Consider the following 16,767-nt stretch of genomic DNA (forward strand, 5'->3'; position numbering starts at 1 on the left):
GGAGCCCCGGGCCGGAGAGCCCCGGCGAGGAGGAGGAGGAGGGACGGGACGGGACGGTCGGTGCCGTGGCCCCCGGCCCCTCCACCACTTCCTAGGAAACATGGTAATTCCTGGGGCATCCCTCTCCCTGGCGCTGCCCCTCCCCGTGATCACCGGGTGGGCACGGGGTGGGCACCGGGAGGGAAAGCAGAGGGAGGTCGGGAGCGAAGGTGGAAGGAGGAGCAAAGGCAGAGGTGGATGTGGAGGTGGGTGTGAAGGTGGAGGTGGGTGTGAAGGTGTGGAAGTTAGGTGTGAAGATGAATGTCAGTGCGAGGTTGGAGATCAGGTGTGGAGGTGGCCGTGGCCCCTCGAGCAGGTGTGTGCGGGGCTGCCTCCCTCCCGCGATGTTTAAACTTCCCTGCAAAGTTTGCCAGGGGGATGTGGGGCAGCGAGTGGGTGCTGCTGCCTGAGTCGTGCCAGCGGAGGGTGAGGGGGGACCCTCAGCAGACCCTTCCGGGGCGACTGGCTCGTTCGTCACCGCAGCCGGCACGTGCCGTTGCCCCGGGCTATGTGCTGAGAGAGATCCCGCTCCGCCAGGCCGGGCTGGGCGCCTGCATCGCGTCCTGCCAAAGTCGGTGACAGCAAGAGCTGCCGGAGAGGGAGAGGAATTGGTATTCAGGACTGGTCCCAGGCTCAAACCTCGCTCCTTCCTGAGCAAGGGGGGAGAATGGAGCTGGAGCTGAGTCACCCTGTGGCTTTGGGCACGGGTTAAACAACTTCACCGCACCAAAACCCCAAAGCCCAGCCCGACTTGTTGATGTAAACCACTTTAAAAGTATGGGTATTTGGGGAGAAATATCAATCTCTATTTAACAGCACTTTGGCTTATTAAAATGGAAATAGCTTTGCAAATGTAAATCTCCTTATGCTCCCTAATGCCTTTGTTCCAGCTCCGCTCCCTCACAGCGGGTAGAGGGACTGGGATAACTGGCTGTTTTGGGATTCCTATGGGCTCCTGGCCGGCCTGGATGCAGCTTCGCCCATGAACGCAGAGCTGCTGCACCATGGTTACCCAAAAAAGCCTCCCCCAGTGATGAAGTGCTTAGTGACATTCCATGAAAACATTTTTAGTCAGTCATTCCAGGCCAAAATATTCTCCAGTACAACCCGGCCTGTGTCTGGTGCCTCCATCAGTCCCTGGTTCTCTCCTGATGTTGGCTGACGCGGTCCCTGCTGCTGGATGAAGTCCTGGGTGATAGGGCGAGAGGAAACAGCCTCAAGTGGTGCCAGGGGACGGTAGATTGGATACTCGGAAAAACTTCTTCACTGAAGTGTCTGTCAAGCTCTGGCAAACACTGCTCAGGCAGTGGTGGAGTCACCATCCCTGCAAGGATTTAAAACACTGTCAGAGGCAGGGCAGGCAGTGCTGGCTCATCTCTCGCGGCAGCGTTTGGAGCTGGATGGATCCCCCTGTGCTGTTGCAGGTGGTGGCTCCTCACCTTGGTGTTGGGATGGGGAAGAAGCTGAGCCCAGCGGTGCTGGGCAGAGAGGTGGTGGGTGCCCAGTTGGGCTTGGCGCTGGGGACCAGGTGGCTGCACCAGGGCTCCCCTGGAGCAGCATCGAGTGGGGTGCTTTGCCCTGCAGCAGAGATTTTCTAGAGAAAGGTCTCCAGTCCCTTCTGGGAACTCTGCATAGTAAGACCAAGCATGAGGAGAAAGGTTCAATGGCAGAAACACCTGACAGGGAACACACTGATAGATCAGGGCTCTGAGAAGAGATTGGCTCTCCTCCTGCTCTGCCTGGCTCTGTGGCTTCTCCTGTCAGGTGCAAGGGCAGGAGATTCCTGCGTGGAGACATGGAGAAAAAGTCAAGAAGAATTAACCGAGTGTGACTGCAAAGTGCTTTAGCTAAAGCGCATTAAAGCTAATTAAGCTGAATTAACCAGGCCTCCTTTGTCTCTGCATGGGCTCCTGGACCAGGGATTAGCTGCCTGAAACTAATGCTCACCTTGAGCTAATCCAACCTTCAGCTAATTCCACCAGACTTCCCAGGTGCCCTCACAGGAGCACAGGGATGATGACGAACTGCAGCTGCTTGAAGTGCAGGACCCAGATGTTTGGAGGATGCGTCTCTTCCCCACTCACCGATGGGGTCCCTTTGGCAGCTGTGCCAGAGTCACCCTCGTACTGCCTGGAGCACAGCCAAGGGTGTCATGGGAGCCATGGGATGGTTTTCCCTCATGTACCAACTGTGCCAGGTCGGTCCAGGCAGCCGCTCCTGTAGCACTGGGAGAATGAACTGGGAGCTGCTGTTTCACATGTAGCACAGACCCAGTGTCCTCTCCCAGTCTGGGGCAGCTCAGGGGGCTGCAACGCAGCAGAATGCTTCCCAAAAAATGCTTGCAGGAGTAATTTCAAGTTTGGCGAGTTCACCAGTGAGTCTGGACCAAAACACCATATCCATCTTCAGATGTTTGTCCTTCCTCCCATCTGCTGCATTCCTGCAGCGAGCTGAGGAGCCCAGCACATCCCCACGCTCTGTCTGCTCTGACTCCGCTTAACCCCTCGGCTGCTGTGGCTCCTCCGCCCCCACATGGCTGGTGGCCGAGCAAGGCAGCCTTCGGGAGCTCATCCCAGGCTCCTTAATCACCGGGAAATGGACCCGCCATGCTGCGTACCCCGCCTGCGCTGTGCTCACTGTGCTCCACTCCCAGTTCCTCCCATTTCCCTCCCAGGAAGGTTTGGAGCCCCCTGAGCTCAGCAGCGTTGCCAGCGTGGGCATCCCAGGGCCCCAGCAGCAGTGTGGCACAGTGTGGGATGGATGGTGGGCAGAGGCACCAGGGTGGGGGGAGATGGCATCCCCACTGCGTGACCGCTCTCCCACCAGTGACACTTTCCTCGCTCCCGCAGGACGCCGGGTCGCTGGATGCAGCGGTGCAGAGTGCCCTCCAGGCCCTCTACCCGCCCTTCGAAGCCACAGCCCCGACTGTCCTGGGCCAGGTGTTTCGGCTGCTGGAGACCAGCTACCAGGGTGATGGGCTCTGCTGCCTGCTCCAGTTCCTCATCCCGGCCAAGCGGCTCTTCGAGCGCCTGCGGCAGGCAGCCTGTGTAAGCCCCCGTGCCCCACTACAGTGCCCCCGAGTCCTGCTTCTGGACACTGGGCATTTGCCCTAATGCATCCTGCCTGCATGGCTCCCTCCCTGTCCCATCCCCTCCCCGCAGAGGGGACCACCCACACCCAGCTCCCTGGGATGGCACCAGCACATGCAGTCCCTCTGGGGTCACCTTGTCTTGCTCCTAGAGAGGTTCAAGCAGGGGGTTTCCTTCTGTGAGCGCACGGGGAGACTCCACACCCTGGGAATAGCCATGGATTGGGGTGGGCTTGCACAGCTCTGCTGTGGTGGCTTGGCTGAGGGACATTCATAGTGTCACTGAGATCCCTTGTCCCTACAGCGGGAAGAGCAGAGCTGAGCAGCAGAGCCGGGCAGCGAGAGCTCGTGGGGCGGCTGGGCGGGCACAGGGCTGGCTCACACAGGGCTCGCTCACACACGCTGTGTTCTTCCTCCCTCCCAGGCTCCCTACTTTAACCGCATCTTTCTCCATGAAGGCTGGCCCTTGTGTCTGCACGAGAAGGTGGTCGTGCACCTGGCGCCGCTCAACCCCCTCCTGCTGCGCCCCGGGGACTTCTACCTGCAAGCGGAGCCCTGCGAGGAACACTCGGCGCGCGTCACCCTCAAGCACCTCTCCCTGGACCTGCACTCCGTGGAGGAGACGCCGGTCCCCGAGGCCGCCCACGCGCTGCTCTTCACTGACGCGTGGCTGGAGGAGGTGAACAGCAGCTGGGCTGGGGCCCCCCTGCACACCTGCCTGGTGGCCACAGAGAATGGCGTTACCCCGCTGCCGTGGAGCCGGATTGCCACGCCAGAGTTCATCAGCAGGCCCCGGGCTGGAGCCGATGGTGTGCCCGCAGGTGCCCGGCAAGAACCTGCTCCTCAGACTGCACCTGAGCCAGCAGGACCTGCCATACCTGTGTCCCACAGCGCAGGAAACGTCCCTGCGCCCTACAGCAACATTGCAGGCACCATCCCAGGCTGCAAGGCCACCTCTTGGAAGTCAAGCCAGGGACGATACCCGGGACTGATCAAGGTGGAGCAGGCTGGGCTGCGGAAGAAGCCATCCATGCTGGCCGTGCCCAGCCTCTGCGAGATCATCAGCCAGAACCTGGAGGGGGAGTATGTGGACCTGCTGGAGCAATCCCAGGAGCAGCTGCATGTCCTGACCAGGCCCCTGCTGCCCACCTGCCCACCTGGGACAACAGGGGCTGGGGCTGAGATGATGCTCCCCTGGGAAAATGGGGGACTGGGGGCAGATGCCTGGCCCTGTGTGGGGGCACTGAGCTCAGAGGAGAGTCCCTGCAGCCCGTGCCTGGGGAAGAAGCTGAGCCAGGAGCCAGGGCCACACGGCCCAAGGTGCCGCCACCGTGACTCCTACCTGGCAGCACTGCAGAACCCGGTGAGCTTCGGCCCCGGGCTGATGGCAGCCATCCTGGAGGAGCCAGATGGCCCCAGCCCTGAGCTGCCCTCTGCTGTCCCCCGTGAGACCCCTGCACAGCACGGGAAGGGGGCCAGCAGTCCCACACTCCTCAGCCGCCAGCTCCGCCAAGCAACTCCCGGGGTGCCGGCAGAGGCGTTGGCGCAGCGAGGCAGCCCCCGGCTCCCCTCAGGCTCCAGCCACAAGTTCTCCTTCCTGAAGGGTGCTCGGCTTGGGGCAGCCCCTGCAGATGAAAGAGCCACCAGCCAGCACGAGGGGGCCTGGAAGAAGATGTCAGCCATCTACTCGCCCAGGATGGGCAGAGCCAGGGCAGCTGGGAAAGGTTGGTACCTTGGGGCTGCTGTGCCTGACCGGGCACGGCTGGGGCTTGGCCATTCCTTTGCCTCTCGCATGTCACCAGCTCCTCCCTCCTCCATCCCTGTGCACAGGTACAAATGCAGCTGCTGTTGCTGCCCCTGTGGAGGAACGATCCCTGGAAAGCACTGGCTGTAAGAACGGTCCTTCCATGCCTGGCACCAGCCCTGCTGGCCAGGAGCCACTGGCCTGGCTGGACTTGCACACGGGGCTGCTCCGCTCTGGCATCATCTGCCTGCCAGGTACTGCCAGCGCCGCGATCCCGGGGGGGATGGCGGGAGAGGCCTCCAGAGGGAAACAGCGGGCTGCTGGAGAGGGCGTGCTGGAGGAAGGTTTCAGGGCTTTGCTGGAGGCCAGAAATCCCCCAAGCAGAAAATTTCAGCTGGGCAAAAATATTAAAAAACATAAATGCAGGCAGCAGAGCAGCTGCCCCGGTCCCAGCCGCCCCGAACCCTCCCACACCATTCCTCTCTAGTGAAGCTGTTCAGCTTTAGCTGCCAAACACTAAACATTTGGCTCCTTCCTTTTCCCAAGAACTGAAAAACAGTAACAAAATCCATCTTTTTCTCAGGAAAAACGTCCCCAGCAGCTCTGGAATGCCAAGAGTTCATGTCCAGAGCCCCCCAGGGTGCCTCTGGCCCTCTAGAAGGACCAGAGGGGCTGCACTATGGCAGGCCCTGAGCTGAGCTGGGGCAGCACCAGTGGGTGCCCTGGCCCCTTGTGGGTTACTCAGGGCTGGAAAGTGGCTGCCAGAGGGGTCACTCACCTTTTTCTGCAGGGAGCTCAGACAGGTTGGGCAGGGCCCTCCTTCTGGTGACCACCAGCGGCAGCGCCTGGGGGGCTGCGTGGTGCTCAACTGCTGAGCTGGCGAGGCTCATCCTCTACCTCTGCTCCCTCCCCAGGTAAGGGCCAGCAGGACCTGCCAGTGATCCCCAGCTGCTGCCTGGCTCGGGGCTCCTGTGCCAAGTCAGGTGGATGCCCAGCATCCCACAAATTCTGGTTTGGGCACATCCCCAAGGCCCCTGGGCTGTGCCCCTGCCAGAGGCACATGCTCAGCCTTTGGCTGGGGCATCCCACAGGGACGAGGTCACCACTTGTGGCTGTGGGCTCCTGCCTGCCTGGGTGTGCAGGGTGTGGGAGGGGGCTTTGAGCAGGTCCTGCCCCGGGGGAGGACCCACATTTCAAATGCCATCTGCTCCTGCTGTGTTTCCCCTCGCTAGGCGAGAAGCGAAGAATGGCGAGAGGCGAGAAGTGAAGGACACTGGGCTGACGGTCGTGGTGGATGCCAGGAAGCAGCCGCCTGCTCCCGTCTTGTTCTTGGCCCTCCGCTCCATCCAGGTACTCTGGGCTCTGCATGCCTGTGCCTGGGGAAGGTGTCCCCGCCAGGACAGTGGGCTGTCACTGTGGAGCCCATTTCCCAGTGCCTGTTGCCTGAGCTCACTGGGAAACGGGCTCCACGGCGAGTCCGAGGGCTGCGTGCAGGGTTTGCCCTGGTGACTCTTCCCTGCCTCCCACAGAGCGTCTCACCGGGCTGCATCCACACTGTGCTGCTGCTGGCTGAGAAGGAGCTGGTTGCCCACCGTGAGAGGCTGCCTGGGGTGCAGGTGAGCCTGCACCTGTCCCCTGGGCTGGGGCAGGAGGGGGTTATTTCCTGCTCCAGGTTGTCCCTGGGGAGGGACCAGCCTTATGAGCCCTGTGCCCGCAGGTGGAGACCCTGACGTCGCTGAAGGCTCTGGGCCGCCATGTCGACAGCTCCCAGCTGCCCCCGGAGCTGGATGGTGCCTTCCCCTACTGCCACGGCGAGTGGGTGCAATTCTTCCAGGTGTCTGTTACCACGCCATTAGCCATCGCCTCACCTCCCCCGTGCCCCTCTGTCCCCACCGCGTCTTACACGTCCCACGCACATCCCTGGAAAAGCAACAGGAAGGTCTGGGAGAGGGGAAGGAAAAGGAGAGCTCTGAGCACAGGAGGGCAGCTCCTTGCTGCCTGCTCCTGCCTGCAGCTGCCCATCTGCCTCCACGCTCCCTTCCTCTTCAGCTTTAACCCGGTGCCTCACAGTATTCCATGCTCTGGCCTGGCACTGTTCCTCCTCCTCCTTCTCCTCATGGGCAGGCTGTTCCCACTGACCCACCATGTGTCCTCCAACAGAAGCTGCATCCCTTCGTGGCCGGCCTCAGGTGGGCGTCGGAGCTGCTGCAGCGCTGCATCCAGGACCTGCGGAACACCGACGCGCTGGCAGGGACACAGGTCAGAGGGATGGTGTCACTGCAGGCTGGGGACGTTTCCAAGGTTCCCATCTGCAGTGCAGCCACAGTGACATTTCACCCCACTTGCCTAAAACTGGGGATAACCACTCCCAGGCTGGCTGCTCCTGGCCATGGGGCATCCCTCAGTGCAGCCCCAGCTACCCCTCCTGTGCTGGCTGAGGCCCCAGGTGAGGTCCCGGGTAAGACACCTGTCCAACCCTCCCTCCCTCCTCAGGATGCGGCTGCGGGCATCAGGAGGCACCAGGAGCTGATGCAGAAGGTGCTGAGCGACCCCCAGCTGGTGCGGGTGCAGCGTGAGGGGGGCTTTGTGCTGGCCAGGCTGCGCAGGGAGGCCGCCCGCCTGCGCGCCTCTGACCACGTCAGGTAGGAGGGGGCAGCTTCACTGGCCAGGGGGTGCCAGTGTGGGGACCCCCGGCTTCTGCTGGCTGACAGAGCCACCTACCCAGGGTCAGCTCCGTCCCTATGAGCAGGAGCTGTTGCCGTGCTCCCTCCTGCTCTGCACGCCCCGAGCGCGCACGTGGCACAGCAGTGTTCCCCCCTTCCTGACTGGGGAAGGTGCCAGGTCCCTGGGAGGGTCTCCTGCTCCAGGCCAGGACGGATCCATCTCTGTCTGTGCTGCAATGCCTCGGGCTGGGCTTGGGAAAAGCCACTAGATGGGGCCAAGTCCCGGCCACGCTGCACCCGGCCGGCCATGCCGTGCTCATCCGGTGATGTCGCACTCGTCTGGCCGTGCCGTGCACGTCCAGCGGTGCCGTAATCGGGTCATTCCATACTCATCCAGTGATGTCGCACTTGTCTGGTGATGCTGCTGGTGAGACTCATCTGGTGATGCCACACTGGTCCAGCCATTCCACAGCAGTCTATTGTCCATGCCTGCTGGCAGCACTAATCCCCCTGCTCCCTCCCGCTCCCTTCCCTCCATGGGGCTGGGCTGCGCTGATAGGCGATGCTTTCCCATCCTGTGGTCCCTGCTTTCCATATTGCTCCATGGGATGGGGAGTTGTCCAGGTGTGTGCAGGACCAGAGTCAGACCTGCTCCCGTCCACCTCACGCATCCCTGAGCCCACCTGGCAGCACCCGACACTGACAGCCCCTCTCCTCCCAACCACCAGGACTGGCATGGAGTTGGCCGAGGGGCTGTACAGTCAGCTGGAGGAAGAGCTTCACGACCTGGTGTCCCAGTCCAACAGCTGCCTGGAGCGCCTGGAGTTCCTCTGGAAGGTCCGGGAACTCGAGACCGAGTTCAGCAAGGTGAGCGGGGCGTTCCTGGAGTGCTGCAAGTCGCAGTTGTCCTCTGTGGAGTTCCGTGGCTGAGTGTTCTGGGCACGTTTCCTTTGTTTCCGATGATGACGGAAGCCCAGGAGAATAGCAGGATAGCCTGAGCTTTGGTGTTCACTATGAGTGGCTGTGCGTGACTGTGCCTGGGCTGGGATGCCCGGGCAGGAAGGGGAGGTGCCGTGGACACGCCGCTGCTGCCGTGGCCAGTCCTGCCTGACCCCCTGACCCCCTGACCCCTGTCTCCCTCTCTCACAGCTGGGGTGCTGGCTGGACGGGGAGGCGGCAGCACGGCTGCAGGAGATGGGCACCCAGGAGTGGAGCCCCGACAGCTGCCAGAGCTCTGCCAAGCACTTCAATGAGTTCCTCGCCCAGGCCACGGTATGCTTGGAGGGGCTTTTCTGTAACGTGTTCCCTGGGTTTGGAATGAGGCTTCTGGCCAGAACTGGTGTCCCAGGGAGGACTCTGGGCAGCCCTGCTCCAGTGAGGGGGTGGCTGTGCTGGTCCCTGGTGTGTGCTGGGCTGGGACTGCTGTCCTCAACCCCTGCTGTGCTCCATCCATACAGCTCCCTCATCCTGCAGAACCTGGGCATCCATCAGACAACAAATAACATGATGATGAGGATCTGTTCTTCCCCACTCTCTCCTGGGTGTGGGGGCTCTTTAGTCTCACACACCACAGGGAGAACAAGGCACAGCGATCCCACTTAGGACAGGAGGTGCATTTAGGGCGTTTTGAGCCAAGTCAGGGCAGAGCAGAGATTTGGAGAACCTCTGTTCCCTTTGTTTCTTCTCACTTCCCCAGAAGTGTTTCCCATCCAGCTGTGATGGCGATGCTGTGTGTTGACCTGCAGCACGTCACCCTGCACACACATCCCAGGCCAGCACCATTCCCAAACATGGAGCTTGTTCCTTCCTGCCGTCCCTGCAGGCTCGGTACCGGCACGGCCTGACCCTGTGCCGGGAAGTGGCTGAGGTCCGAGACGCAGCATTTCCCGAGGCAGACGCCTTCCAGGTGGCTGCAGGCCTTTTCCAGACGAAGCTGATGAGCTTCTCCAAGCAGCTGGAGCGGCGGCAGGCAGAATGGGAGCTGCTGCAGGAGCTCGTCCAGTTCTCCAAGAAGGTGGGTGCAGGGGGTCTTCCCCTGCAGGACCTGGTGCTGCTGGAGACCACAAAACCAGCCGCTCTCACCTCCTGTTGTAGGTCACGGGGCTGAAGCTGGACTGCCAGCAGTGCTCGGCCCGGGCGCAGCGCGGGGAGGGTCAGGCACTGCGGTGCCTGCAGAGATCCTTCCAGAAGCTCTCGGTGGAGTTCGCCCTGGAGAAGCTGCAGGAGATGAAAGCTCAGGTGCGCAGGATGCAGAGCAGCCAAGGGCTGGCAGCCTGGACAGAGGCACGGCACAGGTACCAGGAGACCCGGCAGATCCTGGAGGAGATGCTGGCGGAGCTGCAGGAGGCCTGGGGAGTGCAAGCTGACAGGCAGGGAGACTCCCCCAGCCCCTCCAGCCCAGAGTCTGCAGCCCCTCACACAGAAGCCCCAGCCTGCAGGGCAGCCACCAGCCCCAAGCCTGTGGTGCTGGGGGGTCAGGGGGTGGCAGAGCAGTCAAAGCTCAGCCCCAAGGGGCCAGGGCAGCACCAGGGGCCAGGACAGCCCTGGGCCAACACCACTCCTGGCCCCACACTGGGTGCAGAGCCGAGTTCCCCACAGCCCTGCTGCCAGCTGGGGCCTGAGGGTGCCCGTGCCTCTCACAACCACGTCTCTGCTGACACCCCCCTGCCCAAACCCGAGAGTGGAGCCAGCCTGGGAGCAGCAGGACACCTCGCCCCGCAGCGCAGCCAGCCCCCTCGGAGGCGTCCCTTCACGCTGCCCCCCTGGATGCGCTTCCCAGGTGCTGACCAGGCATGTCCCACCGCTGTGCCCCACGGCACTGCCTCGGATCCCAGCACACCTGGCCCACCACCGGGGCCACGGGCAGAGGCTGCCCAGTACTTTCAGGTTTCCAGCCAGAGCAGTTTCTCCTCCGAGGACTCAGACTCGCAGACCTCCATGGAAGAACCCCCAGCAGTGAGCTCGGCTTTGCCCCAGGATCTTCAGAGTCCCAGACCACCCTGCCCCGCTGAAAAGCCCCCTCAGATTGTTTACCTGGAGAACCACCACTCTGAGAGTCTAGCTAAAGCAAATGCCAAGTAGCCAGTCCCTCCAGTTGGGGCTCCTTCTGTCCAGCTGTGGAAGTCTCAATCACCAAGTGGATGGGACTTCCCATGCTCAGAGGTGGGATGCTGGGGACTCTTACCCAGCCTTCAGTCCCAGAATCTTTGGTTTCCTGTTCTTAGTGCTCTCCCCGCCGTGGATTGGCAGTAACTCCATCACCAGCTCGCGAGTTTTGTTAGTGATCTACCAGGTGTGTAGCAATCTCCCTGTAAAGTGCCTTTATCCTTACCAGTGCCAGCCTCATCATGAGCAGCAGGGAAGGTTCCCACAGTCAGTAGCTGTGCCTGGAACATCCCAGGGGAGCACAGACCTGTGCCAAGGCATTTCTGCCACTGACTGTGCTCCCCACTCCTCCGGGTGGTTTTACCATCCCCTGCACCACTGCTGCAGCCCCAGTGATGGGCCCTGTGTTTGTGTGCTCATTAACACGGGACTAATGCCATTAACGTTAATAAACCTGAAGAGAAATGCCTGGAGTGGTCCTTGTGGAGAAAGAAGCAACAGAATGAAGTCATGTCCTGCTGAGAGCCAGGTGCTGGGCTGCTCACCTGGGCTCCAGATGCTCCCACCACCCCACCCCATGGGCAGCCAGTGCCACCACGAAGGCCCCCTGTGCCCCCTACATGGGCCTGCACCCAAAGCCTGGCTCTCCTGCTCCTGCTCAAAGGACCCTTTTGTAAGGGTTTAAGTGCCTCAGTGTCTGGCTCCCCCTCCCAGTACGTTTTGGATGGTGTCATCCTGCCCAGCCTCCCCACTCTGTTTTGGGAATGCGCTGTCCTGGAGCCTTGGGGACCCATTCGAGCTGGGTGCGACCTTGCCGATCCCAGGCCAAAGCAGCCTGGGGTCCCCAGAGATCCCATTGCCTGTCTGGGCACCCGGGAGTGGGCGAAGGCAGGCGGGACCCCGGCGGTCGGGGCCAGGCCCTGGCCGGCCGCCCCCGGGGCAGCGGCAGCATGAGCTAATTGAGAGACATCGGAGGAGAAGAAAGTCTCTCCCGTGGAGGCTGTTCCAGAAAAACACTCTCCTCCTCCCAGCCCGGTGCGGTCATGGCTCGCGCCCTGCAGGATGCTGTGCCTCGGCAAAGGGCACTCGCCCATCCCAGTCTGGCTGAGCATCGCTCATACCCCCCTCAGTCTTGTTTTTGCCAGATCCCGAAGCCAAGCCCCGCGGAGCTCCTCTCTGGAGGCTTCGGCACCGTGCTCCTCCTGTCTGGCTCATTAACGCATCATTAACCATTGACGAATATCGACCCCAGCCCTGCACTGTCAGAGCACTTCCTGCCTGTCACCACTCCTAGTCCTACCCACTGTCTGCCTTTTACTGCTTCTTACAGTTCTTTTAAACTCCATCTTCCCCAGCTCAACACTGATTTCGCTACTGGCACTTCTGTCCCTCCTTCACTGAATTCCGATGGGGTTGTTGAGTCCACCCCATTCCTTTCTGGCCTAAAAGTCGGGTTTTTTTAGAGACCCTGAACAGGTCTGCGTGTCCTGTCCTGGATGAGCCAGCAGGCTTCATCCCATTCTCCAATAATGTCATATCTGCCAGTGTCACCCAGCCAGGACATTTCACCTCTACATGTTATGATATGTCCCTGTCCCCCATCCCTGTGCTGGCCTTACGTGCCCGCTCCCCATCCCTGCACGTGTGGCCAGTGCAAGCCATGCCCACCTGGATGGCACCCAGCTCATCACAAGAGCCAAAAATCTCTTCTCCCTTCAGCGTCACTCTAAGCCAGGCCTGACAGTTCCCTCACTCGATTTTCTGTTCTGCTGAGAGCTGATCTGCTGCATTTCCCCCAATTACAGTTTTTATGTTGGGGGAATAGCACTTCCCAATGAGAAACAGAACCATTCTTCAAACCAGATGGAATTATGATTCTTCTGAATAAAGCAAACAATGGCTTTCCTGTTGTTTTCTTTTTGCAAAAGTGAAATAAAAAAGGATCTTTTGCAAGTCCTGAGATTAACTGATAACAGAGGGGAGAATTTCCGGTCCCTGGCTGGGGAGTGAATCATTTCCATGGAAGAGCCCTGTACACTGGCTGCCCTCAGCCCCCACAGCTGGATGGGCACAGCTGGATCCCTCCTACCTAAAAGTGTTTTGCAACATTCTGCAAAAATTTTCTTATCTCTGCTGATCCTTCAGCACATGATTTATGGCTCCAAGTTTGACCAATTAAGCCATAACCTTTCCAGAAAGGCAAGTACAGGAGTTAATCAGCGTCCCCTTCCCCCCATGAAATGGCGAAATCATTTTTCAGGGGCTGGCAGGGGTCCAGGCTGGTGGGGGTCCAGCAGTGCTGGGGCTCAGGGCATTGTGGTCAGCCCAGCCTTGGAGAGGAGCTCCCTCAAGGACCCGGGAAGTACTTTTTTCCGAAGGAAAGACGTTCATAAATGTTGGATGCAGAAGACGAAAAAAACAGCCTGCAGAAGGGGAGGGTCCATGAGTCAGGTACAGACCCCAGCCCCAGGGACAACCCTCCTCTTTCCCACGGCAATTCCTGGGGCAACAACCCCCCCATGGCTCCTCGCACTCTGCTCCAGCAGAGCAGCTGGTACCCAGGCTGGCACTGAGCCAGGAGCTCTGATCCACTGCACTCTTCCTCCTTCTCCTCTTCCTCCTCCCCCTTACTGCCAGATTCCCATCAAGCCCTGCCCCACAGACTGTGGGGGCTGGAGGGTCACTGGGTTCAACCATGGTGAGTCAGAGGGAAGAGGAAGGAAAGAATGGGAAGAGCAAGAGAGCAAGAATCACTGGGGCTGCCACACTCCCAGACAGTGCCACGGCTGTGCCCTTTCCCAGACAAGGAGGAAACGTGGGCAATGGGTGATGTGGGCAAAAACGCAGTGACAACAGCATGTGGGACATCCCAAAGCCCCCCATATGGGCCCCCCCAGCAGCTCTGGCTGGAGTGGAGCTGCTGTGGGTCCGTTCCTGTCCAGGCAGTCCCAGCCATCAGGGCTCAGTCTCAAACAGCCACTGGAGTTCAGAAGTGCAGGACAGGGATTTGGCCCATGCCACAACAGGAGTGCCATCATGCCTGGATTTGTCCTCCTGGGTGGCAGCCAGAGCAGCGGTTCTGGTTTCAGCAGGTAAATATAAAGGCAGTCCTGGGTGCAGGAGGGAACAGAGCTGTGGCACAAAGCCACCAGCTCTGTCCTGGCTTTGGGAAGTGGCTGTGAGGAGAGATGCCCCCTTGGTTATCCCCAAGCCCCGGCTCCAGCAGAGCAAACAGAGGTCTCACCTATCACTGAGCCAAGGTTGTTGGTGCTCTGGGGAGCTGCAGGACTGCTGTAAGAAATGGACAACCAACGGAGCCAGCAACACCAGAGGAAAACAGGAAGACTGAAGGGTAACGCCAAAGGGTCAAACTCCGAGGGCTGGACATAACTCAGCCTGATCTGAGCTGGCCAGGACAAGGCCAGTCCAGCTGCTTTCCAAAATCCCAGCTGTGCTGCATCCCGAGGGATGGATGGAAAATACAGGAGTGCCAGTGCTTGCCCTGGGGCTTGGCAGGCACCCACCCCTGGGAAGCTGCTGACAGGAGAGTCAGGCACAGGAGACCTTCTGAGCGGGGGCCACGCGCGGCTCACGTGGGAGTCCTGGGGGAATCGCCAGCTTCAGGCACGAAATCTGGACATGTGTGCTCACAGAGGAGCACAAACATGCTATGCACCAGCTGGGGAGCACAGACCCCTCTTGTTTCCCCCTGCAGACCCGTTGGAACCTGCATGCTCTGAGGGCAGTAAGGGATTACTGGGGAGCGGTGCCCTGGGGGAACAGGCGCCCCAGAGAGGGAGGGCTGGGGGCGTTCCAACAAACTGCTGGGAAATGACAGCCCAGAGGCCGGAATTCAGCTCGCACCAGGTACAACCAGATCAGCTTGCAAAACATCGTGTTTGGCTCTTGGCTGCCCTGGCACCGGACACAGGCCCATCCTGCAGCACTGCAGCCCACCCATGAGCGCTGTGGGACCCTGCTGCAGGGGGACTGGCCTCGTGGCCATCCTGGGGCCACCAGCAGAGAAACACTTGGCACAACTGAAGAATCCAACTCCCCAGCACATATCACTGCTGTCTGACACAGAACCTATCTTCCAGGGGCTTTCTGGGGAGTCCTGCAAGGGAAGCCCCATCCTTCCTGCCCCCACCAAGCTTGGAGGTCAAATGAACCAAGAGACCTTCGAGAGGTTTTTTATTTCTCATTTCTTTTGAATAAAAACACAGACTCAGCCTAAGAAAAAAGATGGTGACATAACAAATTCCTCCTGAGGCCCCCAGAAGTGGGATGGGGTGCCTTGCCCCAGGATTCCCCAGAGAACCTGCTTATCAGCTGCTGGCCTGGACCTTCAGGCCATGCTGGTCCAGGCTCTGCACTTTTCGGGAACAGCTTCTGGCTCGGCATGTGCTGTGAACAGTGAGCCAGAGCCCGGGACTGTGTCTGACACCACTGGAACATCCCAACAGAGGACGCCTCAACCTCACAGGGCCGTGTCTACCCTGTGGCTGCCACATCAGAGCACACCGGGCCTTCCTGCGGGGCCAAGTGGACAGACAACCTGCTTTTCCTTAAAAAGCCACTTTCTCCTCCCAAAGGAATGGCTGCCCCGTTCCCTGCAGTGCCTGGCCTGGCAGACAGCTGCCTAGGGCTGGGAACAAGCCCCCCTTTATGGCAGCTCCAAACCCCTCCGTCCCAGGAGCCCCGTGCAGCACCAAGCCCGTCTTGCTCAAGCTGCTGGCTCAGTGCCAGAGCTGCCTGTGGCAACCCAAGTCCCAAACTAGGAGTGATGCCAGTGCCAAACCAGCGGCTCACCTGGCCCAAACTGCCCGTGGTGCCATCACCAGCCCCATCCTCCCTCACCCCAGGCTGCAGTGCCCTTACAGAACCTGTCTGTGGTGGTTGCCCAGCTCTTTGGCTCAGCCAACCGCAAATGGAGCGGCTACAAGTCTTTCCCCCACAGCTTGGAAATATTTCTCCATGCTCACACATCAGAGCTCTGGCATGGGAAGGGTAATTGCAGCATCCCCACCCCCAGCCCCGAAGTGCTCCCCACTGGCCCAGTCATCATGGGCACGAGACGTTGCCTCACCCTTTAACCTTTTCCCAAAGTCACATCCCAGCCCTGCCTGCCCCCTTACAAGAGGGGGGATGATGCCGAGCTCCCCACCCATGAGAACACAGGTTGCCTGGCTTCAGGGAGCTGCAGGAGCAGCTGCGGGCTGTGCTTTGGGGAACACCCGGGGCGGGAGGCACCGCAGGAGGTGGGCAGAGCTGTTGAAGTCGGTTGACGACTTCACAGGGCGACTCAGAGCAGACACTGTCCCTTTTCAGGGGTTGTTTATCTGCCTGCACAAGGGACTGACTCAGGATGTGCGGGCACTGGGGGGGCTGCAGCTGCCCCAGCACACACCCAGGAGAGCAAACAGCGGCTCTGCCTGTGCGGGACAGCACAGCAGGGACTGGCAGGCTTTGAAGCAGCTCCAGGAGCGGGGTGGGGGCAAGGGAAGTCGCAGCCCTGCACTGAACACCTTGAGCAAATGAGGAGTTATTCTGGGCCTCAGCAGTGCAAACACCCTCTTAATGCAACCTTGTCTTAGTAAGGAGAGTAAAAATAACACAACACCGGCAGTGTGGCGTGGGCAACATTTTCCAGTGCCTGGGCAGACAGATGCCTCTGTGATATGTGGTGGTGAGTGAAGTGGGCACTAAAGCTGGAAACAAGGGAGGTTTCCTCTTGTTGAGGTGCTGGGACCAAGTCTGAGGCTCCCTGGATAGCCCATGAAGGACAGCCCCGAGTGGACTGACTTACAGGGATAACCCTGGGGGACAGGCCCAGAACACAGCACTGGAGGACAGCCCCAGGGGACAGCCAGGCACTTGTCTCCTGCCACTTCTGCCCGAGATGTCAGAGCAGGGATAGGCACTGTCAGTCACTCGGGCTCTGTGGTTGGCCAAGAAGCCAGACAGAAGACAGTCCCACAGCCTGCCCAGTGCCAGGCCCCCCCGCTTGCCTGGTCCCACACATCCCACACACCCCAACACCCTTCCCTGCAACAAACTGCTCCGCTTCCGAGCCGGGTGAGAAATGGCCATTTCCTACAGCTCCGCACCCGATGGTGTCCTTGCAG

General features: G+C 60.3%; 1 protein-coding gene across 1 annotated transcript; it reads left to right on the forward strand.

Moving 5' to 3' along the window:
* On the forward strand, positions 1–11,104 carry KIAA1755 (KIAA1755 ortholog). The gene is made up of 14 exons (XM_027895057.1): positions 1–102; positions 2,885–3,086; positions 3,552–4,851; positions 4,958–5,125; positions 5,662–5,785; positions 6,104–6,221; positions 6,401–6,487; positions 6,589–6,705; positions 7,032–7,130; positions 7,365–7,513; positions 8,263–8,401; positions 8,684–8,806; positions 9,357–9,548; positions 9,629–11,104. Coding segments are annotated over exons 1-14 (3,807 nt in total). The 5' UTR covers positions 1–100; the 3' UTR covers positions 10,616–11,104.
* The last annotated feature ends 5,663 nt before the right edge of the window (positions 11,105–16,767 follow it).

This window comes from Empidonax traillii, unplaced genomic scaffold (assembly GCF_003031625.1).
Source record: "Empidonax traillii isolate 1590-97213 ecotype Southwest subspecies unplaced genomic scaffold, ASM303162v1 scaffold448:size1359114, whole genome shotgun sequence".
NCBI classification, from domain to species: domain Eukaryota; kingdom Metazoa; phylum Chordata; class Aves; order Passeriformes; family Tyrannidae; genus Empidonax; species Empidonax traillii.